This window comes from Trichomonas vaginalis, chromosome III (assembly GCF_026262505.1).
Source record: "Trichomonas vaginalis G3 chromosome III, whole genome shotgun sequence".
In the NCBI taxonomy this organism is placed as follows: domain Eukaryota; phylum Parabasalia; order Trichomonadida; family Trichomonadidae; genus Trichomonas; species Trichomonas vaginalis.
The window spans coordinates 11,249,667-11,275,200 of NC_067205.1; the positions used below are offsets into that span (position 1 = coordinate 11,249,667).

At 31.3% G+C, this 25,534-nt stretch overlaps 7 protein-coding genes and 3 pseudogenes across 10 annotated transcripts, besides 8 other annotated features; 1 reads left to right on the forward strand and 9 right to left on the reverse strand.

The window, feature by feature from the left end:
- Positions 1–978: part of a mobile genetic element that runs on past the window's edge.
- A 2,296-nt stretch (positions 979–3,274) lies between these two features.
- Positions 3,275–3,304: a mobile genetic element.
- A 465-nt stretch (positions 3,305–3,769) lies between these two features.
- Positions 3,770–4,450: a mobile genetic element.
- Positions 4,451–4,713: 263 nt separating this feature from the next.
- On the reverse strand, positions 4,714–5,686 carry TVAGG3_0681530 (annotated as a pseudogene). Its single transcript has one exon. A coding segment is annotated over exon 1 (973 nt).
- Positions 5,687–5,863: 177 nt separating this feature from the next.
- Positions 5,864–6,647: a mobile genetic element.
- A 3,091-nt stretch (positions 6,648–9,738) lies between these two features.
- On the reverse strand, positions 9,739–11,463 carry TVAGG3_0681550 (serine-type endopeptidase protein; the record flags this gene model as incomplete). The annotated part of the gene is made up of 1 exon (XM_001310000.1): positions 9,739–11,463. One exon carries the CDS (start codon positions 11,461–11,463, stop codon positions 9,739–9,741), a length of 1,725 nt encoding a protein of 574 aa, XP_001310001.1.
- A 218-nt stretch (positions 11,464–11,681) lies between these two features.
- Positions 11,682–12,200, reverse strand: TVAGG3_0681560 (serine-type endopeptidase protein; the record flags this gene model as incomplete). The annotated part of the gene is made up of 1 exon (XM_001309999.1): positions 11,682–12,200. One exon carries the CDS (start codon positions 12,198–12,200, stop codon positions 11,682–11,684), a length of 519 nt encoding a protein of 172 aa, XP_001310000.1.
- Positions 12,201–13,029: 829 nt separating this feature from the next.
- Positions 13,030–14,068: a mobile genetic element.
- A 63-nt stretch (positions 14,069–14,131) lies between these two features.
- Positions 14,132–14,681, reverse strand: TVAGG3_0681580 (RNA polymerase II transcription regulator recruiting protein; the record flags this gene model as incomplete). The annotated part of the gene is made up of 1 exon (XM_001309998.1): positions 14,244–14,681. One exon carries the CDS (start codon positions 14,679–14,681, stop codon positions 14,244–14,246), a length of 438 nt encoding a protein of 145 aa, XP_001309999.1.
- A 644-nt stretch (positions 14,682–15,325) lies between these two features.
- TVAGG3_0681590 (armadillo (ARM) repeat-containing protein family) lies at positions 15,326–16,306 on the reverse strand (the record flags this gene model as incomplete). Its single annotated transcript, XM_001309997.1, has 1 exon — positions 15,326–16,306. One exon carries the CDS (start codon positions 16,304–16,306, stop codon positions 15,326–15,328), a length of 981 nt encoding a protein of 326 aa, XP_001309998.1.
- A 1,665-nt stretch (positions 16,307–17,971) lies between these two features.
- On the forward strand, positions 17,972–18,646 carry TVAGG3_0681600 (protein serine/threonine kinase protein; the record flags this gene model as incomplete). The annotated part of the gene is made up of 1 exon (XM_001309996.1): positions 17,972–18,646. The coding sequence occupies one exon, from the start codon at positions 17,972–17,974 to the stop codon at positions 18,644–18,646; it is 675 nt and encodes a 224-aa protein (XP_001309997.1).
- Positions 18,647–19,156: 510 nt separating this feature from the next.
- On the reverse strand, positions 19,157–19,744 carry TVAGG3_0681610 (uncharacterized protein; the record flags this gene model as incomplete). The annotated part of the gene is made up of 1 exon (XM_001309995.1): positions 19,157–19,744. One exon carries the CDS (start codon positions 19,742–19,744, stop codon positions 19,157–19,159), a length of 588 nt encoding a protein of 195 aa, XP_001309996.1.
- A 13-nt stretch (positions 19,745–19,757) lies between these two features.
- Positions 19,758–21,061: a mobile genetic element.
- TVAGG3_0681630 lies at positions 19,838–20,965 on the reverse strand (annotated as a pseudogene). The gene has a single exon. A coding segment is annotated over exon 1 (1,128 nt).
- A 1,035-nt stretch (positions 21,062–22,096) lies between the features above and the next one.
- Positions 22,097–23,763: a mobile genetic element.
- Positions 23,764–25,534: part of a mobile genetic element that runs on past the window's edge.
- TVAGG3_0681660 lies at positions 24,664–25,116 on the reverse strand (annotated as a pseudogene). Its single transcript has one exon. A coding segment is annotated over exon 1 (453 nt).
- On the reverse strand, positions 25,147–25,506 carry TVAGG3_0681670 (uncharacterized protein; the record flags this gene model as incomplete). The annotated part of the gene is made up of 1 exon (XM_051242728.1): positions 25,147–25,506. One exon carries the CDS (start codon positions 25,504–25,506, stop codon positions 25,147–25,149), a length of 360 nt encoding a protein of 119 aa, XP_051089315.1.

Here is a 25,534-nt window from a genome sequence, read left to right on the forward strand (position 1 = left end):
GGCATGAGATTCTTTGACGAAAGAGATGACATTTACAGCTATTTCAGAGGATATGAGTATGAGGTACTGAATGAAGTAGATGAGAACGTTATTAAAGGATATTTGAAACATGTTCACGATGTCATATGTAATGAGGATGAAGAGCTTTATGAGTATGTTTTGAACTGGTTCGCCTACATCGTTCAAAATCCTTGTGGAAAGACTGGAACAGTACTTTTGTTAATAGGAAAGCAAGGAACTGGTAAGAATGTACTTAGTAATGTTGTTCTATGCGAGCTCATTAGCAAGTACGCAACAATAATAAACGGCAATAGAGAATGTGGTTGGTAGATTCAATGCTGCTATTGAAACATGAAGCTCATCGTATGCAATGAACTAAGCTCATGCGATACGTCTAAGGTCATGAACCACGACGCACTAAAGTCAATAGTAACAGAGACTCAGTTGGACTTAAAATCAGAAGTGTCAGCCAGTAAGAAAGATAGAGAATGTTTGTAATATCATCATGATATCTAACAACTTCAACTCAGTAAAGATTGACAAAGACGACAGAAGATTTGTTGTCATTGACGTAAGCAGCAGATACAAAGGAAATTACGAAATTTCTAAATCTCATTGAAAGTTTTAATGAAGAGTTTTATTCAAACTTACTGACGTACTTCATGAGAAAGATTAAGTGAATTTGATGTAAGGAAGATACCATTCACTAGGGCTAAACAAGAACTCATCGAAATGAACAAAACACCTTACCAAATGTTTTACGAGGAGTTCTATGAAAAGTTTGTATCCGGATGGAATTGTACAGAGTGCTATAGAAGATATAAAGAATTTGCGAAGGAGAATGAATTCTTTGCATGTAGTTCAAATGTATTTGGTGGCAAGATGAGAGAATTTGTGAAGAGAAGTAGAAAGCGAGACGGTTCTGCAAGAAGTTATATTTACGAAGCAAGTATGATATTAGAAGGTCGTGGAAAGAAAGAAACAGTGAATTTATGAGGAAGTGCTTGAAAAATTCATGGAGTACATGGGAAGCAATATAACATACAACAAAGACATATACAGTGAGTTTAAGTACTACTGTGAACAGCATGAGATTGAAGTAATGAGTAAAGGAGACTTTGAAACGCTTATGAAAGACAGTAAGGAGGTCGTTCATGAGAACAGTGTTGAAATAGTTCATGAGAACAGTGAGGAGGTCATACATGAGAACAGTGTTGAAATAGTTCATGAAGAACAGTGAGAGGTCATACATGAGAACAGTGAGAAATAGTTCATGAGAAAGTGAGGAGGTCATACATGAGAACAGTGATGAAATAGTTCACGATGTCGTTCGTGAAGAAGCCATTGCAACAAAGAATGAGATAAAGGATTTCATAGAACTTAACAAGGAGGAGTTTAAAGAAGCTATGAAGTGAAAAGATGTGAAGAAGATTTCTTGGCGTATTTGAAGAAAAGAGAGACTAAAGCCAATGGCTCAAAATAAGTTTCCAACGATGTTTGAAAAGAAACGTTTGAGCTATGGTGGTGTAAGAAGCACATATTACTTGTTGTTAAGAAGTGAGGACATTTATTTTTGTCGTTAGTGTTGGAGTTTTTGTGTTTGTGTTAGTGAGAGAATAAATTAAATAAGAACTTTGCCATGGTCTCTGTCCCTAGTAGTTTTCATTAAGTTCTGGAAATAATGAAAGTCATAAACTTTGCCATGGTCTCTGTCCCTAGTAGTTTTCATTATCTCACAGAGTTAATGAAAGTCATACTTTCTATCAGATGAAGCATGCAGATGAACATAATGAAAGTTAGTGAGTTTGCCACGAGTTATGAATAAAATATTGGCATATTAGATGAATAGCTGATGAAACAGATGAAGATAAATTAAATCTTGACTTTGCCACACTCTGTCCTAGTTCCTCAAAATCCTTGACAACGTTGCTTAGAAATTTTGGTTCAAAATCATCTGATTTTAATCGTTATGCTACCTGTTAAGTTTCGCGAGATTATATAAATGTCATGGAGTATATAAAAGGAGGGACAGCTAGGGACACTGGAAGTACTTGTAAGGCTATCTGTTAAGATTGCATAAAATACTAAAAAGTCATGAAATCCATTATCGCTGTGCTAGCTTCACCTTAGAGTAAAATGACAACTAAAGTCACTGAAGCAATGAAACAAAGTTTTTGGTAGAATACATTAAATCAGGACTATTCCAGAAGGTTTTAACATTCATACTATGAAGGATGGTAGAGTTCAGTTTAGAAAGATAAAGCAACCATTAGATAGAGAAGGTATATTAAGGAAGATTAAACTTCATGAGGAAACATTGCTGAACTTAAGAAGAAGTTAGAAGAGTTGGAGAAAGGAAAGAGTTATAAAGCAATGAATTCAACAAGGTTAGAAATGAGGGTAGAAATGAAGGTTAGATCTACCCTTCTACCCTAAATTATTTTTTGCGCTATGTTTTCATACGTGTGAGGGTGGTGATATCATTAATTTTTAAGTTTATTTTTATATAAATGACGAAAACTATTGAGATAACAAACTACAACGGTCATGAGTTCAAGAATTTGTTCTTCGTTCCTCGTGAAAATACATTCTATCAGATACGAGGGAGAAAGGGTAAAGTTAGTTTGAGCGTTTATGAAGGAATGAAGAATGGAAAGTTTATACAAGCATACGATACAAACGGTTAACGTGTTTCATTAGCTTTGTCAAAACTTACTAACATTTATTTTGACAGTGATTTTGACCTATATGAAGAAGAAAGTGAGTCAGAAGATTATGAGCTGTTATGTGAAGCACAGCAATGGGAGGAGTTGCAATACTTTTGTAAGTGAGAACGTTTATTTTTACATTAATGAAGTCATTAGTGAAGTCGTTAGTGAAGTTGTTAGTGAAGTCGTTTATGTGTCAGATGGTTTTGTAAATATTTAAGGTTAAGTTGGTGTTATGGTTGTGTTGTAAAATATACGTTACTGGTTTCGTAAAGTGTCAAAACCGCTAAGTGGTGTACGGAGGCGCGCAGTGCCACAGTACACGACTTAGGGATACTAACTACGACTTAGCCATACTAACTCTCTAAGTCCTAGGTTCGAGACACATTGGCTTCATTTTTCTCTTTTTTATTGACGTAAACTATTCAATTTTTGTGTTCTCCATTCAAATTTCAGAATTTTTTTTGCAGATTTCACGCTACATTCGAAGTTACCTTTTGTAACAACCACCACTGCCTACGAAAGACGAAAGTGTGTCACGATTTCACCCGGAAATCCGATGGTTGTTTAAGAGTATGCACTTTTGTCACCTACTCATTTTTCAATATTAAATAGCCATTTTCTTCACAAATATTTCAATGTGTTTTTACAACAATTTAACATTCAATAATTTATAATGAATCGTTCTCTTTCATTAAACATTAATTAAAACCTCCGGTCATGAATATTTTTTTTGTTATTATTATTTTGTAATTTAAAATCTAATAATATATAAGAGTAAGATTTATTATTTTATATTTTAATTCGTTATGATAATCTTTATATTTACAATTTATAAAGCACCGATCCACAGATAATATAGTTCAGTGGTAAGAGTCATAGTATAAGCCTTAAGTTCCCCAGTTCGACCCCAGGGCCTTTTCGTTTTTTTCTTTTTAGATTTTTTTTCTGAAGTTTATTTTTAAGGTTCTCGCTGGCGACCACCCGTTCACCAAAAAAAATTTTCGATTTTTGCTGGCGACCCCCCTTCGCTCGATATTTTTTTTGTGAACGGGTGGGGGGGCAAACCCAAATTTTAGCTAAAAGTGACAGGAAAAAAAACGTTTAGTATTAAAAAAAAAGACCGATAAGAGCTTCGTTCGAAATATAGAGGGAACTGAGAATGCGCAACCATTCTCAGGGAATATTGGATGCTATTCCCGTTCCCTCTGTATGGAAAATTGAGGTTTTCAAAGGGAGTTAAAATAATATCAAATTTATACTAATTTACTTCAAAATACAAAAGTATTTGACAGCTAAAATTAGTTACTTTAGCAAGCCTATCAATACCCTTTTACGATTATTGCTACTTTTTCGAAATAAAATAAATTTATTATCAAAAACCTTTTTTTTTCTTAGTAAAAATAAACGAAATTTTTTACCTTATGAACTTTTGATGGAAATATGCAAATTTAAAATAATAAAGAAAGCCGCGAGCGAAGCGATCGGCTTAGTTCGAAGATTTTGATTCAAATCTTTGCTGATCTGTAATTCGCGGAAGCCGCGAGCGAATCGAGCGGCTTAGGTCTAAGATTTTGATTCAAATCTTTGCTTATATTCCTTAAATTCTTTATGAAACTCGCAACAGTTCCATAAAAAATTTTAAATTCTAAACTGTCGAAATTACCGATCAGTAATCACACCCTTCACGGGTGTGTCGCTTTTTACAGGCGTGTCACTTTTAGCTAAAATTACCCCTACTCGGTGGGGGGTCGCCAGCAAAAAAAAGATGTCAAAATTTATCCCAAAAATTTTAAAAAAATCGAAGAAAGTGCATCCCAGGGATTATAAAATTTAAGTTTTCACATCTCTACTTTATACTTTTTACTTTTATTTTTTAATTTCAAAAAAAAATTGGTGATTGTTCTATTCTGTTACAATGTGCATTATCATATTCTAATGAATTATTCATTACATACATTTAAAAAAACTTGTTAAAAATGAAATTAAAAAATTATGTTTATTATTACGCTGTGAATGTGTCAACAGCGGTCATGCCTGTATCTGTATCCCATATTTGCCACAACCTTTCTGTATCTGCATTTGTGTATTTCGGTTTCAGCTGATACATTTGATTTGGCGTGTAATTTGTTCCAGTTAATGGATTAATTGGGAGATCTTCATGCGGTGTGTTATTATTGTACTCCCAAATAAAGGCAGGAATAGCCTGAATGCTTTGGCAGCGCTCCAATGTCGGCCAGAATCTCTCAATCTTCCCATTTTGGTAGGGAGAATGAGAGTCTGTATGCCGCCATTGGACGCCCCAAAGATCAAGTAGATCTTGAAAGGCGCCCCTATTTTCTGAACCGTTGTCGGTCCAGAAACAATAAGGGGCGCCAAATTCAATGAAGGCGGAAGCCGCAACGTTCGCTGTCGTCGCTGCCAGCATATCTGGTATTTGTATACACGCTAGGACTTTGCGGCTAAAATCGTCGATTATGCCATAAATATACTGGCCACGAACACCCCTAAAATAATGAACATCTGCGTGCCAGATAAGATTGGGTGAAAGCGCCAATATCTTACTGCTGTTTCTGGCCCGGCATGCTCTAATTGCGTCTTGGTGAAATGATTTTCTTTGAAGTATCTGCGTACTTCTCTATAAGATACATCAATTTGTTGTAATTTCAAACGTTTCCATTGTTTTGTTTGACCACAGGGAAAGGCCCAGTGGTCATGTATCACAGCAAGAGCTTTGATTTGGTCGTAGGGATTGACCCTACGACCTTTCTTGCCTTTAGGCAATGGGATATTCTGTAAGCTAAATTGATTTTGTAAAAAAGATTTTGAAACATCTAAATATTTGAAATCATTTGATTGAAGGGTTGGGGCGATGGAACATGGGTGCAAGCTTCTTCCCATGTCATTTTACCTTCTTCAATCTGATTGGAAATACCAATTAGGTAAATTCGATCGACATACCCTTTGTAAGGATTCATTCTAATGAAGTACGTTAACAATCAAAATATTCTATAAGTGTCTAGTATGGAATTCAAAAGAATAAAGAAAATGGTAACGTAAATAAACGTATTATGAAATAATTTATAATTAAAATGAAAAAAAAGAAAAAATAATAAGTAAAGTGACTGGAAATGAAAATTAAAATCAGTGTACAGTTTTATTTTTTTCTTGCTGTGAAACGTATTCGGTCATTTTTTTTAAAATTAATTTTTTGTTAGAGATAAGAGCTAAAACTCGGTAAACAACTTCTTTATGTCTAGAAAATTCTATCTTGCCTTTTATTTTTTTCTCGCTGTGAAACGTATTCGGTCATTTTTTTTAAAATTAATTTTTTGTTAGAGATAAGAGCTAAAACTTTGCAGACAACTCCCCCATGTCTAGGAAATTTAACATTCGTCTCCCATTTTTATATATTTGGTTTAGAATGTTCGAAAATGCGTAATATGGCCATTAATATTAATTGAAAAGAACCTTGAATTAATTCAATCTGATCTCACAAAATATTTTAAATTACAAACTTTTAAGTTTGAATAGATAATTAGTATTAAACTCAAATAACTAGTTTATTTTTGAATAAAAATTATTTGAATTTATTCAATTTTGTGAATTTTCCTTCAAAAATCAAGTTTAAATATCATATTTGCCATATAATTATAAATACAATGAAACATATTCGAAATTGAAAAGAACGACTTTTTCTGTTCTTTCAATCATTCAATTTGAATTTTGCAATATTGGATTTCTCATTAAATAGCTATTAAAAACAACAAGCAATTTAACTTACATTCAAATTTATTTGTGTTATATTCAATCTTCTCAAAACTTATAATTTTCGGCTATAGCATGATTATATGCTATATAATATAATAAACCAATAATAGTATCATTCTTTCAATTATTTGAAGAGAAAACCGAAAAAATCTATTTTCGGTCGATAACATAATGGGCTCATTCTACCGTCAAATTTCGCTTTTATTCTTGGTGTTCATTTCCATACTGCGATCTACTTGTAAATGACATCCTTATTCAATTTTTTTTGATTTAAATAGAATTGTCAAATCTTTTTACAATTTGCTCAATTGTAAATTCTTCAATTTTTGTTCGAATAGTCATTTTAATTTATTCTTTGTTTCTCAAAGTTCATTTTTCATCTGCACGTCACCTAACCAATCTCGTTCTTTCGGTTTAAAGCGAAATATTTCATGTTTTTAAAAATTATTTTTTACTGGAAAATTTATATGGTTTTGTTGCATGCTAAGTTCGGTCAATGATAGAAATTGAGTGGAAATTAATCGTCGAGGAAGTACGATTATGTAAAGTAAAAAAATGTTGTGGGATTTTTAATATTATATATTATTTTATAATAAAATTTTTTTGAGTCATTTTAAGAAGCACATATAATTTTTTGAATTTAAAAATTAAAGTAGTGTCAAACGAATTTATCACTTAATTTAATACTCAGATTTCTTAAAATTAATGAAAAAAAGGTTTTCTGAGAACTTTTGAGAATGGTTTTCAAATTCCATTATTGAAAATATATAGGTATTGTATGAAATTCCAACTCTATATTTATTAAAATTCTAAATTTTTAATAAAATAACTTTTCAGAGGAATATGATTTTGAATGGTTGATTAATAAGTATAAAAATGTCTACGATTTTAAGGAGGGACTTGTTCCTTATGAGGTATACATCATAACTATATACCTCATAAGGAACAATTCCCTCTTGATAGCTGGGAAACTTTCTCTGAATAACTTATCATTTGGAGAAAGTTCCCCAGCTATCTATTAGGAACTAAAGGCTATGAGGCACTAATATATAATCAGTGCCTCATAGCCTTTAGTTTCCTATTAAAAACGAGAAAACTTGTTCGAAATGATAAACAATTTCGAACAAGTTTTCTCATTTTAAGGAGGGAATTGTTACTTATGAGGTATACATCATAACTATATACCTCATAAGGAACAATTCCCTCTTGATATCCTGGATATTTTTGAATATATTTTTTTAATTAAAGTTCTCAAAAGTATTATCAAAAGTGATTTTTAAAAATATCTCCAATTAATTAACTAATTAAAAGTATTATATTTTTAAAATTAAATAGTTTTTCAATTTTTTTGAAGGAATTGAGATACTTCCCACGACAATAAAATTGAGAGGTTTACATTATGACTGATCTTAGCATGCAACAGTTTTGCTAGTGTTATCTAATATTTATTCATTTTCTTTCCATCCCAATATTACCCAGATTTTCCTTACTTTTACCACTCCCCATGTAATTTCTGGGGAAAACGATAATTCATTTTTTTTATGGATGAATAGATCGTTTTCCTAGAAAGGACCTCTTATCTCTGGCTAAAAAGAGTGTCAGATCCTAAATAGGTTATTGATCTAGTGTACAAATCCAATAAAAAGCCTATTTTTTTGGCTTTTTTGGTGCTCATTTTTTCGAAGATCTACATGAATATTGGGAAACCATCGGATTTTTTTGGTTAACCCACATCTTCATGTAGTCTGGACTATCTTTCCTCGAAGGACCTCTTTACGGGTGTAAAAACTCATAAAGTTCTCAAAAGATTCATTCTCGATCTCCATGCTGAAAGAATTTACAATAAAAAAGAGATCTACGCATCAAACTACAGCCATAAATGAACTGAACCCCTAAAGCTCAGCTCTTAGTTTATCAAAAACGTCGAAATCCTTCTCATTGCAATCAAATTTTCTCAATAACTCATAAGAAAAATCGAATTTTGATTAAGCCGATGTTATAGGTATCACAAATACTACAAACTTAAGCAATATCGAAATTGCCAGCAAAAGTTTGAAATTGCATTGCTCATATTTGTTTTGTAAACTAAAAATCTGCTTATATTATTCATTAATTTTTTATATATTATTCATATACTTTAATAAAAACAATACTATTTCACCTTAAAAATGAATTTCATAAGTCAATATTATTTTTTTGAAAATGTATCAATTTTCGATTAAAACAACATGAGAATAAAATTTACGCAAAATTATTTTAAAAAATGGTTTTAAAATTTACAATTGATGAAGAATAAGATTGCAAGAAGTTTTGAAGTTTAATTTTAAGAAAAAAAAATTCGGATATTATTCATGGATCTAAGTAATTTGATATTTGAGTATCGGCACTATGCATAAAACATATATTTATAGTTTTTTTGGATTTTTATGATTTTAAATATATTCAAATTTGGCAATCCAATAGATTTTTAAAAAATAGGTAAATAAAAATAGATTACATATGCAGCAGATTTAGAACATGAAACAAATCTTATAGTGACCCAAAAAAAAATTCATGATCCAAAAAAGAAAAAAATTAGCTAAATAGCAATCAAACCTTGGCATAATGAATCATTATGTCGGATGTTTCCACTACGCTACACCGGCAGTTCGAAAAATGCCCTTGGTGGTTCTATTTAATAGCTACTCCCAACGATAGGCGGTGTCCCCAGCTTTAGAGGGGTGGTAAAAGTTAGGAAAATCTGGGTAAAAGTCATTTTCAAAATAAATCTTCCATCTAATATAAGGAAACCTGCAGATAATTAATAAGAATTATGGTAAACTGTTTTCTATCTCTAATTCCTGCGTTCGATTAAAATTTTTAAATATATCAATTTATTTCATATTTCAAGATTGCACTTATATTATCCATCATAGAACTTTATCAATTTAGTATTGTGATATGACTATTAAATTATTATGTACGAAATGTATTCTTATTTTTTAATTTTCTTATGAATTCATGCAAGCACCGATATTTTATCATTTCAATATCTTCACAATCATAAATTTTGAAAATAAGCCAATGATATCAAAGAATGAATCTAATGAATTCATATTTCTTTGAAATTCTAAGAGTTTCTTGCTTCTCAAATTCAAATTATCATTTAGTATGATTAAAAATGATAAGAAATATTATCGGAATATACAAACAAATTTATAAAATAGATCTGATAAATGAACATCAATAAAATAATATCAGTATTCAAAGCCAACTTAATCTATAGATTAATTGCAGGCTCTTCAATATCATCCTTATATTGGTTAGGAGCCCTTTCATCATCACGATGAATTTTTATAACTATAACAGTCACTCCGACTGCTGTAAAAACTGTTACAACAGAAAAGATTGAGGAAACTGTTATTACTATTGATTTAATATTTGCTGAGTTAGAATCGGATGAATCCTTATTCTTTGTTATTGAATTTGTAGGTGATGGAGCTAAAGTTTGGGTTATTGTTGGCAATGGCTTTGTGATTGCTGCGTCATTCTGTTTGTAGTTTAATCCTGGAATTATCGGGCAAATGGATTCATTAAAGGTAAAATTAGAAAAATCATCATGGGAACTTATTTTAGAAATATAGAATGATTGTATTAGCAAAGAGCATGGATTCTGAGGAAATGCACTAAGCACTTGAACTGATAAGATCCCCTTGGAGATATTTTGGGTTTCATCAATTTTAATGTCGATGTAACCAGAGTTGTGATCTGAGAAACGGAAAATCATCTCTTTGGTTTCATAGTTAACTAGTGTGAAGAGAGCTAACGAGCTTTCATATGAATCAGTAAAATAAGGTATTGAATAATTCATGTTTTTATCTAATTTGATATACTGATGTGAACTATAGTTCAATGACGTGATGCTGAATGGGCCACAGCTACATGAATCAATACCTTTGGTAACATTAATGATGTTTACGTGAAAAGTTATATTTGCTTTACCTGCAAGGTTATGCGGTGGAAGCATTTTAAAATTATTTATTTGTCCTGCACTTTCAAATTGCTTGAAACCAAGCAATGTCTTTAAAGGATTATCTGATTCGATTGAATAATATAGAACTGCTGGCTGGTTTTTTAGCCCATTTATGGATGATAATTGGAAACTAATATAATCACTTGAGTTAAGAACTGAGTTCGCGTGGAAGTTTTTAAGTGATAATGAGCAGGATTGACTTTCTTTATATAGATTACTATGAGAAGGTCGAATTGGTTGAGAATCAATCTCAGTGTTCTTAGACGATGTCCTTATTAATCTTTTCTGTACATTCAATATGTCATTAATTGAATCACAGCCAAAAACTTGAAGCTTTGTGCGATGAACCCTTCCCATTGGAATGCATCCTGTTGAATATATTATTATATTCCATGTTCCAATTCCATTTTCTCCTAAAAAAGCTCGGACATTAAATCCATATACTCCCATTTCATCATTTATTGGCTGTGTATCTGCGATATTATTAACTACAACTCTTGTTCCACTGGGAGATATAAGTTCGATTATGATATCACCAATTTTTGCATGTGTCGTTTCGATAATCAGAAAAACATTCTCGACAACCTTAATTTTTTTGGTTATAGTGTGTGAAAAATTCAAGGGGCTGCCTCTGCATGAAGGTATTACTGGATCTTCGTAAATGTTTTCCGATTCTAAAAAAAGCTCTGATGGAAGACCAGGAAAAGTCTTAGCAAAATTAACTGCATTTGCAACATTAAGCCTTCCGAATCCGTAATGGTTTGAATACTTTACACCAGCTGCATTTGTTATCCAACTTGAATGATTAGCATCATTAACAGTAGAGCTGAGAGAGATAATGAACTGAAGTTCTCTCCATGATAAAAATTGATCTATCTCTAAGATATTGGAAAGTGCACCTGCTGCAATTGAATATGCCGCATCCATTTTCCTCACATCTGATTCATTTCCGTTTTGCATCATATTTGACATAAACTCATTAACAGTAATTTTTGATCCATAATCAATGGAAGTGTCAGTTGACGGAACATTAAATAATATATTGGCAGAAATCGGAGAATAGAACGCTCGATCACCTCTATTTGTAGTGGCAGCTACATTAAGCGAAAACCTCATCTGAGTAAGAGAACGATAATTAAAATCAGAAAAACCGTATTTACTCGAAGATGGGGTTATCAGATTAATCCAGCCTAGACCATTTCGTCCATGTACAAAATTTGAGCCAAAAGAGCTCTGTAATGCATCATTGGATCAACTTGGATTTGATTTTGAGGATGCGACTTTGATATATGGAATAGATTGATATTTTTCAATTTCGATTGCTCGTTTTGTAGATATGATGTAATATTATAAATTGCGTCTGAAAAATTCGAAGGTATATTATTGCATGTTATAGTATCGTCTGTAGGATAATTAAGTGTGCTTTGGTTTGACATTGTACTCAATATTATATTCTTCATTCCTTGAATGTGGGGTTCCATTTGAGTAAAATTTTCAAATTTTGATTTTATATGATTTTGAGCCTTATCATGAGTTAAGCATTCACTTGAAAACAATCCTATTTCAATTTTCTGACCATTGATTCCGCAATTCCAAACTGGAACAAGATTTAGATCTTCATCTTGATATCCATCACTTTGTCCAATATTCTTGATGTAGAATGGATATGGGTTACTTTCACGTGGATTTTCAATCGGCAATACGAGCATAATGGGGAAAGATAAGACCAGCAAGAGCATTAAAATCAATTGTTGTAAACTTATGAAAAAATCTAGATTTTTTTGATAGAAACGCTTCCCCACACGTTTCAAAATTTTTATCGAAGATAAGATTTATCGCAAATCCTATTGTCTCAACAGTAATTAACATGTTTTTCTAAACTAAGATTTATAGAGGTTTTAAGATCCATCACAATTTTGTACTGTATCGTATTTATGAAGGGTTTGCGAAGGAATTGCACTGGGAATATCTCGCTCTAAAAGTTATCTGAAATAAAATCCCAAGTAACCTTTCATCGATAAATCGAAGAAAATCAATTAACAGTCATTGTATTTATATTTGGCAGCATTAATTACTTTAATATGAGCAAGATTGAAAGAAAACTCTCTTTTTATTAAATTTTCAATTATCAAAAAATCAAGAATTTGTACTATATGCCTAAATATGGTATAGGTTAAAAAGATGCAATATATTTTCAATATATATATATCCGAGTACATAAGTTTATCAATCGACATGACCTAAAATTTCAGGTTAATTTGTGGACATAGATTGCATAAATTGATAGTGCTATTATCACGATAAGTTTGATGCGTTGTTGTTAGTCAAGTAAACTTTGTTATCAAAATGATAAACTTTCAATGGGTATTGAACAATAAAATATTATCTAGTAGGTTTAAAATTGTTAAAATATATATGGGTTGTTTATTGGACCTTAAAAAGAACATGAAACTTTATTAGTTAATTGATATCAGATTCAGATCGTTACGGATATTACGAAATATATCTAGCTTGTGGTATATTGGATATTAGATTTAAGGGTGCACACGAGATGATCATGTAAACTTCAGAATTTAGAACCTTATTTTTGGGCATTATCTTGGCTACCTATTTAGGCTCGAAAAGCAAAAAATATCAAAAAATACAACTTGAGTCCATTATGACCCTTTCATGGAGGTAGTTTTTATCCGCTAGTATTTTCCCTTTGAATCTCTTTACAATTCGAAATCAAATTCAAAACTCAGTAGAAGAAAGGAAGAATCGACTTACTACGGTTGTAATACGAATAAATACATATATTTAATTATTTTTATTTACATAATAATTGTTTGAAGCTCATATTCCAACAAATTTTTAAATAAAAACATTAAAATGTTGAAAATGTTCATATATTTTAATAGGGTTTTGGCACTTTATTGAGGAATTACTACATACATAGTCGAACTGAACTTGATATTTTGAAATTTAAATTATTTATCAAAATTAAAATTTAACTTGAAATTTATAATTATTTAGTCATATTTTGCATAATTCTAAGTAGATTTTGTAAAAAATCAAGAAAGAAAAATTTTAACGTGCTTTATTTTTTCTTTTTTATAATAATACATATTATTATATAATTAACATATTCATAATGTTTCACCCTTTCAAAAATATAATCCTCCTCCTCTCAAATAAACGTACATACGGGTGGCCTCTTTTTTCAAAAAATTAAAATTTGAAATTTTGGGCTCAAATATTAGAGATTTTTTCAACCTTCAACGATATATGTTGTATATATCAGACCTCCTTTCTTTTTGATACTTAACATTGTTCCTAAATCTTAGCCGTTAAGGCTGTTCTGAAAATATTTTTTTCGAAAAAATTCGAAAAAAATTCTTAAAATTCAAAAATCCCTTAATTCCTGAGGATTTTGGAAAAAAGTTTTTACATGAACATGTGTATATTATATGAAGTATATTGATAAGGTAAAAATCAAATTTTATTGCATATTCATCGAGAAAATAAACTAACAAATCCCTCAAAATTGAGAGGGTAATCCTCCTCCTCTCAAATAAACGTACATACGGGTGCACCCTTAAACAGATTTCGTAAAGAGAATTAAATAAACAATGGTAAAATTTTAATATAAACCGATGATAACAATATCTATATAATTCTAACAATGAGGCAATATGATAAATTATTACTCCATATCATTTCGTATAAAAATAAATATTATTAAAAGAAGCAGGGCTTATTATCTATCTTCGTTAATTGATAAGATTGTTGATATCAAAGAAAGACATTGGATCCTTTGGAGGTTCTTTGTCGCGATTTAATCTCTCTTTCTTTCTTTGAAGGTATAAAAACCTGTTCTTAATGCATGTATTTGTCCTTCCTGGGAAGAAATGTGAAATTTTCATCCACTGTGAACCAAATATTGAATAGCAATGCTGCAATAATTGATCTTCTGATTCGCTCCAAGCGCCATTATTGACATTTGGAGATAAATAATAATTCCATCTCTCGTAGCATTGTCTTTCATTTCTGTTTGGAAAGCATCTGGCAACAGCTTTCCAATTAACTTTTTCCATTGTAGCCACGATTTCTTTAAGGCGCATATCTTCGTGTATAGACCATTTATTGTGCCTTGTCTTTTTTGGAAGATCAAAAGACTGAGGAGTAGGTTCTTGTTCAACAACAGACATTTTTGTAACTTTTCAATGTTCACTGAATTTGAAAGTTTCTTATTTTTAATCAATTAACACTACATGACTTTTAAATCAAATTTACTTCGATTTTATAAATGCGGTATGATCATTCAATATTTTTATTATCATTCAATGGGTATCCATTATCAAATTGTCGATAATTGTGTTGGTATATCATTATTGGCATTGCCCCCTTTACAACATACGTGATCTGAAGTACAATTGAAATTAAATCGATGCTCAGAAATTTGATTAATTATCAATTGAATTTGGATTCGTTAATCGTTTTTCATCCCATTAATGATATTGATAAACATTTTGCAATTAATTTTTTTATCATGAAACCATCGGGTTAAATGACTTTTGAAGTGTAAATTAGCCAATATTCAAACAAATCGTTTAAAATCACTTCATTGAATTTCTACAAAACACGAAAAATCATTACGAGAAATGAGAATTCATTGAGATTCGATCAACATAGTTTTCTGTTTTGGTTGGAATTTATTAATGAAGGCGATTTGCTAGAATTTGTCGTGAAAAACAGACGGTTATCTAAGAATTTAATATCAAAACAAAATAATTTTATTAAAATAATTATATATAACAGAAAATAATTATATAAATTATGAGAGGTGAGAAGTTCACATTAAAGGAAGTCTACCTCCATATGATGAATTCAATAACTTGAAATATGGCTTCAAAATATTTTTCTTAAAATCAGAAAATTCTGGATTATTATTCAGAACGGTAAGTTGAAAACTCTTTCCTCCTTCGACGATATCATTAATTAAACAAAGACAATTCATTTTTGCAGCGGAATGAGTTTCATAAGAAGCAATTTCTAACAAAACAGGGCATATCTGAGGAAATAAATATTTGGCAAATGTTTCCCATTTCAATGCCGATCTTATTAATCTAAATAATGAACATTGTAGATTTGTAGAATCAGGAAAGTCAACCATGAGCCTGGTAAATGTGCCTTGTATCTGTCTGTTGTGGTATTCTGCTTCGTTTTTATTTTCTATGTTTAATAATTTTGTCAAAAAGTCAAGAGCGCAAACAATGTAAGAATGGATCTCTTGGAAGGGTTCTGTAATTATATTTAATGCTAATGGTACAACAGATCGTAAATATGGAGCTGTATCGTCTTGTGTCATTGTTGAAAGCGCTTGCCAAACATTCTGACGTAAAAATAAGTTATCTGATAAACTTAATACTGCTAGTCGATCAACGAAAACATCACGCCTAAATGAAGGGCCAATAATTGGATTTTTCGAAGCATGACGAACAATTCTGCAAAGACTTGCGTATTTTTCAGGACTACAGTTTCCATCGACCTCGAGGAGAAACAAATCTGCGAATAATGAATTTAAAAGCATTTTGTGAAATTTTATCATTGGAGAAGAAGATTGAGTCACACTGATATATAAATCTAGCACTCCAGAGTTATCTAAGAATGGTAGTAATTGTAGAAATAAATTAACGCATATAGAATTTGGTTCATAAGTTGTGTTCAGAATACACAGTAAAATATTTGCAACTCGGCTGATTAAATGTGGAGGTGGATCATGTGCTAGAGCATCCGTAGCTTTGGTATATATAAGATCGCCATCTAAAAGCATTTGAATTATATCATCAGGCGAATTCACAATTATTATAAATGCATTATTAGAATAAATGTCATTTTCATGAGATAAAGCGAAGTCTAATAGCGTATTGAGGTTCGTTTTCGTACTGTTTGTTAGAAATAAAAATGAACAAGTTAATTAAGCCTTGAAGAGGTTTTTTTATTGAGGCGTAAAGGATTTTGCTCTCTAGGACTTCTTTAACTGACTGTTCTTGCTCCTCAATTTCTAAAACCGGTGGTGGAGAATTAGAATTTTCTTGATTCAAAATCGAAAAATGGAGAAAAAAATCGTTTTAAAAGAACAAGAATAATGAAATAGCGTAATGGCATATATCTGATTATAAATTTGAATTTGATTTCATTTTTGGCCAAAATTCTTTGGTAATAAGGGGCGTACCATAGAATATTGTGTAGTTTACAAATGAAAATGGTCACTTGGTTTGAAAAAATAATTATGGTTTAGCTTGTTTTTAGATCCAGAACAAGGTGCACACTTCTAATTTATATAGCTCAATACAACCATTTTGCAGAATCTATGAGTAACTGACAAATGGAATTAACCTCGAATTTATGATCATACATTATGATTACTCAACTATTTATTTCATTGTTGTTTATTCTGTCTAATGTATGATATATAATTCTAAAATAAAACTTGTTTCAATATCATTAACATAAACATAATACTGAATCCTGATGATAGTAATAGTTACTGATTTATTAATAGGAGTGCATTCAATATATGCTAAGTTCTCATATATGCTCTTCAATAAATTGAAACCTGGAGTGAAATTTAAGATCAAGCCTGGTCTTAGAAATCTCTTGAGGTACATACACATATGATTTTATTTATAGTATTGAATAGGTTCATTTGATAGTAATTAAAAAAGATCGATCATTTTTTATATCATAAAAAAGTTATTGATAAATTCTGGACCTATATCTGGTTGCCTTTATCATATTCGATGTAATGAATTTGAATAAATTGAAAGTTTCTGAATTAATTCTGCAATAAGAGTAGAATTATGTTTATCTGGGTTGATGAAATACCATTCGTGAAAATAATTCATCATTTAAATTTTATCGTTCAAATAAATAATTTTATGGTTGTTTGACCAAATAATGTTTTGAAATTAATTATATTAAAATAATGAATCAATATAATAATAATACATGGTGTGTCAAATACAAGATTTGAATTGTTATTTGAATTTTTTGAGGGAAAAATAATCTATAGCTCATTTTGTTCCTTGTTCCAAAAACAATCTAACTGAAAAATAAAATGTATTCTCTTCTTCTCAATTTTTGGTTCTCAATTTTTTGATAACTATCTTTATATTTGTGATAAAATAGCTATTTATCATTGAACTAATCTAATTGTAGCAAAATAAAATGTAAGCATAAAATTCAGTACAAACGTTGATACCAAAAATTTTCATTAATTCAACAAGCAAGAATAATTTGCATCATTAAGTGTAAAAATTTCCGACGATCTCAATTTTAAAATATTTCAATTTTTCTATTCTCCACTCAAATCAAAAGTTTTAAATTATGTAATATTTCTTATAAAATAGCTAGTTGACTTTAATAAAATTTGTCATAACCGCCACTTCTTAAATATTATTGAATGATCTTTCAAATCGAAATAAAAATAATTATCATGAATGCTCGTGACGAGAGTTACCTTCTTAAGAAAGGATTCGAGTTTAGGGATATCATTGGTGCAGGTGGTAGTGGAGTAGTATATAGGATATATGATCCAGCTTATCATTGTGAGTTTGCATTGAAATCCATTTTTCGAAGCAAATTCAATCAATCTGAGATTGATATAATGAATAAATTGGAAGATAGCAATCTCGTACGTTTATATAACTACGAGTTCTATGAAGATTCAGTTTATTTACTAATGGAATATTGTCCAACATCACTTCATGACATCCTTCGCCAAAAGAAGAGACTCTCTTTTGAACAGCTGCGGAAATATTCTATTGGAATCCTTAAAGCAGTTAAAGCCTGCCATTCCAATAAAATTGCTCACAAAGACATTAAGCCGGCCAATTTCTTAATTGACCAGTATGACAGAATCCGCCTTTGTGACTTCGGATTATCATCAGTTCAGCTGGACTCGGCTCTTGACAAGAACTTTGTCGGTTCAGTCCCGTTCATGGCCCCTGAAATTCTGATGAGGAAGCCACACGACGCCTTCAAGACAGACATATGGGCTGTCGGGGTCACATTCTTCATCATGGCCACTGGAATGCTCCAATGGCAGGAAAGGATCGCATTACTTTATGTAATAATTTGTTATCATCTTCTCCTTGTATCGAATATATAAAAGATCAAAACTATGCAAGTATTGTTAATGCTTGTTTATCGGCAGATCCAGCTGCAAGACCAACAGTCGAACAGTTGTTAGATTTACCGATATTTAGGGAATCGTCAATGCTAATTATACAAAAAAGAAACAGAAACAGATATTTGGCAATAGCAAAAAATCATATCAGAGCCCAAAGTTCTATGATAATTAAGCCAAACTTGCAAGATAAGGGCAAAAATACTCTTCAGTAGATAATTTTTGCGGAATTCTTTTGTATTTGTGTTTGTTTTATACTAAACATGTATGTTTAAGTAATTGCTTCTTTTATAGACTTATACGCATCCGATTTTTTGACCAAGGAACAAATATGAAAAAAAAAATGTGCACTTAGTTCAATCACAATGGGGAAATTTTATAAAATCAAAGTAAAAATGCATTGAATATAATAAGATTCATGGTTTACATGATAAAAAAAGAAATTCATGAATAAAATAACGATAATAAACACAAAAACAATTAATTACGTACTCATTCATGGGAAATTGTGTAAAACTCTTTCCTTCTGAAAGAAATAATATCAGAAGAAGAAATGTTTGAATCATCTGTCCAATTCAGCAAAGACTGAATGTTGCTTGGATCAACAGTAGAGTTTTTAAGTACCTTGGGAACTGTGATATAAAACTCAGGCAATAGTTCATATTCGGATTGGTTTTCGGTTTTGCGGATGATATTTGCTAATTCAAGGATAGCAACAGCCTGAGAAATCTTGCACCTGGTAGTTTTTTCCTTTCCATTTCCATGAGAAATGTATTTTGAAGCTTCAATGATATTTAATCTACGTCGCTCAATAGCAATGAACAAAAAAATAATATCTTCGGTCATGGATTGGATAGAAATTGGTTCTTGAGATAAACAAAAAATATCGTTCAGGGTAAGATCGCTGGAGTAAACGCCTCTGTTTGTACCTATCCTTTGGATAGTTTGGGAAACGTGATTAAAGCCAATCCACAGGAAGTTTTCTTCGTCAAGGAGAACAGTAACGCCAATGACGGTAAATACATCAATAACTTCGTAGATTCGGCGCTTTTTGAAGGCAAATTTGTTTGATAGTGACATAATGTTAAAGTTATAGGGCGTCCAAAGGTGTGTTTAGCACAAACCTGAATACTGCGAATAGAAATAAACAAGTTACATATATATAAAGTTTATTTAAATATAATCACCATTGGATTCAATCACGCGTTCGCAGCGATCGATCCAGGCTTGAAAGACACGCTTTAAATCATCATGAGAAAATTGCTCAAATTGCTCTCTTACAAAATTTTCAAGATCATCTGGACTCGCGAATTCGCGTCCTTCAGCTCTCTTTTTTAGCGTGCCGAATAAATAAAAGTCAGAGGGTGCAATATCAGGTGAATAAATTGGGTTTGGAACAACTTTGACATTGTTTTCCACCAAGTAATTCATTACCTTATGACTTTTGTGAACTCTTGAATTATCAAAATGAATTGCAAACTTTTATTTTTGTTGTTTGGATTTCTTAAACTCATCAGAATTGATAATTTGAGTAAGAACATTGTCAATTAGATACTGAGCATTCATCGTATTAGGTTTTTGAAGAATATCAATTGCGATGATGCCATTCACGCCCCAAAAAACCGACAACATCATCATTGGTGTGTCAATTTTTTTCTTCGGGAATGTTTGCGGATTTTCATCCTTCGGGATCCACATGATTTTGGCTTCTGTTGCATATTGAAACCAAGACTCATCCCCTGTTACTAAAAAGCGAAACTTCTTGGATTGATACGCACCCAATATAGAGAGGAGCTCTTTCGAAGATTGAACTCTAGATTTTTTTTGAACTGAATTAAGGTTGTGCGGAACCCAACGTGTATACGCTAGTTTGTAGTTCAAATAATTGTGCAGATAATAACTGACTGTTGTACGTGGTATCTTTGTCATCTCCTCTATCCTTCTGAGTGATGCTCTTGGGTCTTCATCTAGCGCTTGAAGAATTGCTTTGATTTTTCTTTGATCCGGCGATTTTTTGTCAATTTTTATGATGGGCGCCTTTTTGTTCATGAAGTGATACATCCTAACATGATACGTTACAGTGGAATAGCTAGGAGCATCCATACCGAAGCATTTTACCAATGTCTCGTAGATTTTTTTACAGTCTTTGCATTTTTTTGCAAGAGCGAGGATGTTTTCTTTATGATTCATTAAAAAAATGAAAAAAATCCCGCCAAAATTTCCCGCGAAACCGCCTCTTGTCTCAAAATTCATTTTATATCCCGGCATGGCGCCAAAATACAACATACTCATCATATACATATATTCATATTTTTTATTATATATTTATAATCAGCATATATCTCCTTTAATAGTCTCATATAGAGCGCTGTGCTAAACGCACCTTTGGACACCCTATATTTTGGTTATTTTTATTGCAAAAATTGATCAACTTGATTGTAGAGGTTTTAAAAGGGGATGCCTGCGCCTTGATGTCATTTAGCAAGGCGACATCGCAAATGTTATTGGAATAATCATTGGATATATATACATTCGTATCATTCATTTCAAATAAAATTGAATTGTTCATCTAAAAAATACTGAAATTGAAATTGCAGTTAATATTTATGTTTAGCATGAGCTGTAATTTAAAAACAGCTATGGGATTTTAGAATTTTGAATCATTTACAATTAATTAATAATGTATTTTAATAGGTCTCTCTTGATAGAATTTATATCCTAAAGGTACTCATAAATTTTTGAAAATGGCTCCCAAAACGGCTTGATTGACTCACAAATTGGATTTGAAAGGAATATTTGAGCTATTAATAAATTATATTCATGACAAGATTGGAAATGACAATGTTAAATTTATTCTTTGAGAAATTTTGAAAATTTGAAAGCTTGTTTTATATTTTGAAAGAAAATAGTAATTGAGGAAAAGCTAAAATTTGATAATAGTTATCAAACGCATCAATTGATAATAGGAATTGTTGAGAAAATAAGCAAAAAAAGTCAAAACGATAAAATTCGGCTGAATTCAAAATATTTTCATACAATTTTCCTCCACTTATTATATTAGATGAAGAGTAGATTATTGTTTTTTAAGATTTGAAAGTGTAAAAAAATTCAAAACTTGCAGTGAATATTTTGTTATTTTCTTTGTACAATAAATTAAAAGTGAAATGTGATTTAGTGTAAAGATTTTTTCAATAGAAAAAAAAATTGAATATAAATGTTATCATTCATGATATTATAATACCCTTTTAATTCCATTAAAATTTTAACAAAATTTTCGATAACAAATTCTTTCAAAAAATAAATTCATTGCAACATTAATTTTCCTTTATTTTTATTTCCCTATGTCATCATGCCTTTGTAACAGTTACTCTGAGTGTTTCGATGGGGAATAATTCAAATTTAAAAAATACAGATATAATTTTAATAAAATAAGAGAAAGGGACAAACTATCCAGTGTCACTTTTCAAAGGAATAAAAAAAATAATAAAGATGAAATAATAACATGAAATCTTATATAAATATAATTTTATCTAAATAGATAAATGAATTAAGCAGTTTACAGTTATATATATTTAATGAGAGACAATATCTAGTTCTATGGTAGAAATGACTCTTAGACTCAAATAAGTAACACAGATAGAAAGTACTCAGTATAACAATTATATATGTACACTCAAAGTTAGTCGCTGCTAAAATCTTAACCTTGCATTTCGGGAAAATCTGACTAATGGCTCTTAGACTCAAATAAGTAACACAGATAGAAAGTACTCAGTATAACAATTATATATGTACACTCAAAGTTAGTTGCTGCTAAAATCTTAACCTTGCATTTCGGGAAAATCTGACTAATGGCTCTTAGACTCAAATAAGTAACACAGATAGAAAGTACTCAGTATAACAATTATATATGTACACTCAAAGTTAGTCGCTGCTAAAATCTTAACCTTGCATTTCGGGAAAATCTGACTAATGGCTCTTAGACTCAAATAAGTAACACAGATAGAAAGTACTCAGTATAACAATTATATATGTACACTCAAAGTTAGTCGCTGCTAAAATCTTAACCTTGCATTTCGGGAAAATCTGACAAATGGCTCTTAGACTTGTTTTGATAATTAATTCTTCAATTATATTATAATTTATAACAAATTTCCTCAAACTATCTGTATGTCATTCAATTCCCGGCCACTACATTCAATGATGGACCATTTCCTTCAAATTTTGAAATACCTTATTCAATTTGTTGTATGGAGCCCGTGATATTCAACACTATGGAGCTCCTCCAGTTTGGTATCCAAGAAGAGATAAAAGCTAGCATGGGCTACTCTCAAAAATGCAGGAAAGAATACTCCACGATCGAATACAAATGTAAGTATCCACAATGTCAAGCTAAATTCAAAGTCCGGATAATAGATCAAGATAAATATGAACTACTAATCCACTCTGACTCTCATGATCATTCTGCACCTCCGAAATCAACAAAAACAATATCCTCATTATTTGTCAGAAATTATCTTAAACATTACTTTGAAAACAATATGAATCATGCTACAGCTCAACTTAAGTGTTTCCAAGACTTAAATATTTCATATACAGACGAAGAGTTACTTTCAATATTTGCACAAGGTCCAGATGCATTACGTAAATTTGCTCAAAGAGCTGAAATTGTTTCCAAACGCTTTAGTTCGGATGAAAAAGTTTCTTTAGCTATCTTTGTTGAATCTGTTCAAGAAAGTTGTCCAGAAGATTTAATTGAATTTATCTCTGAGCCGGGAAAACTAGTTTTTTTATATGCACCTTTCGAAGCGAAGGCCCTTGGTCACCAAATTTCTACGTTTCACATCGATTCAACGTATAAACTTCTAAGGGCTAACATTCCATTATATGCACTCACAGGAAAAACAGAACATACTATTGTTTTTCCTTTTTTGTATTTCTTTATTTCTCCTGACACAAGCGAAAATATTCAATATTGTGTTTGTCGTTATTTTCAATATATTAATAGAGAACCCGAGATGATAAGTATGGACTGCGCCCCACAAATAGCCGAGGCAATTGAGCGAGGTATTCCAAACTGTCATATTCTTTGGTGTGGCGTGAGTTAGTATACAAGTGTTGGGTATGGTGGCACTGCGTTCCACCTTACCCAATACTTGTGAATTTGACACTTTACAAAACCGTTAACGTATATTTTACAACATGAACGCAAAAACTAACTTAACCTTAAATATTTACAAAGCCGCCAACAATTTCACCTCACTATCGTTCTCACTAACAACTTCACTAACGTTCTCATAAATTTTCCTCAATATCTTCATCATCAGTGTTAACCCTATTGTAGTCATAATTGAAGCCATAAACTTTCTCTAACTTCTTAACGTACAATTTACATAACTTACCTTCGTCATCGTATGGTTTAATGATATATATCTATCTATACACAGTCAATGAAAAGTCAACTGGTCTCGGATGTATTTGAAAGAACATGTTATGCTCAGGAAGGAAGAATAAATAATGTTATGTTTTTGATGTGTATGAGTTGCTTTTGTTCTGTCATTACATCCAAATAAAATAAAAATAAAAAAATAAAATAAAAAATAAATGATATCACCACCCTCACACGTATGAAAACATAGCACAAAAATAAATTTAGGTGAAGTGGTGAGATCTCACCTCTTTTTTCACCTGTTTTTTCACCCTGTTGAATTCATTGCTTTATTCTCTTCCTTTCTCCAACTCTTCTAACTTCTTCTTAAGTTCAGCAATGTTGTCCTCATGAAGTTTAATCTTTCTCAAAATTCCTTCTTTATCTAATGGTTGCTTTATCTTTCTAAACTGAACTCTACCATCCTTCATAGTATGAATGTAAAACCTTCTGGAATAGTTCCTGATTTAATGTATTCTACCAAAAACTTTTGTTTCATTGCTTCAGTGACTTTAGTCGTCATTTCAATCAAATAAAAATTTTAATATTAAATAAAAATAACGTTATTTTTTCAGTAAGGAAACGCAGGAGTTTTACGATTTATTTGTGGAGTAGGTTCTGGTTTAAATGTTGGAGTCGGTTTAGGAGTTGACTTTTGAACAGGAGTTTGTACTTCCATAGGTTCAGGAGTCATTGAAGGTTGTTTGTGAAGGCGTTGGTTTTGGCGATGGTGTCGGAGTTTGTTTAACTTCAGCTACTTCAGTATTATTTACAACATTTGCTTTATTTCTTTTCAACATCATAACTGCTCCTGCTGTAGCTAGCAAACCTAGTGGGAGACCATATTTATATAAGGACTTGACCAAATGCTATTTTTGACAGGAGCTGGTGGAACACCTAACCTTGGTGAGACTGCTCTTTGCCATTGTGCAGCTCGTAAGAAATATTCAATAGGTGCTCCATAATCGTTTGGTAAAGTTTGTTTCATAGATGGTGAAGGTTCACGAGAGCTTGATGAAGAACTCATTTATAAGCTTTAAAAATAAACGTTCATCCTTTATTCCTCACTGTCGTCCGTAGCTAAGTTATAGTCATCTAATCTTATTATTGGGATTCCATTAGCACGCACCTGAATGGCAAAGCAACAATCCCTCATAAATCCAATAAGTGGCTTTGGTACGTTTTCAGTTGCTAGTTCAATAGGTCCTTTAACAGACAATTTGTATGTTATTGGAGCAGTAGATGTTTGACCTTGCTGGAAGCAAAAGTCCACTTCTGTTGGAAAACCACATAAGAAATGTGTGTTGTCATAGCTATCCCATTTATGTTCCACACTACCATCATCCACCAATGACCTCATAACATCTTCATTAAATCCTATCATATCATTGTTTGTATTGCAAGCGTTCGCAACCATTTCATAAAATACAGGTCCATATGATTTT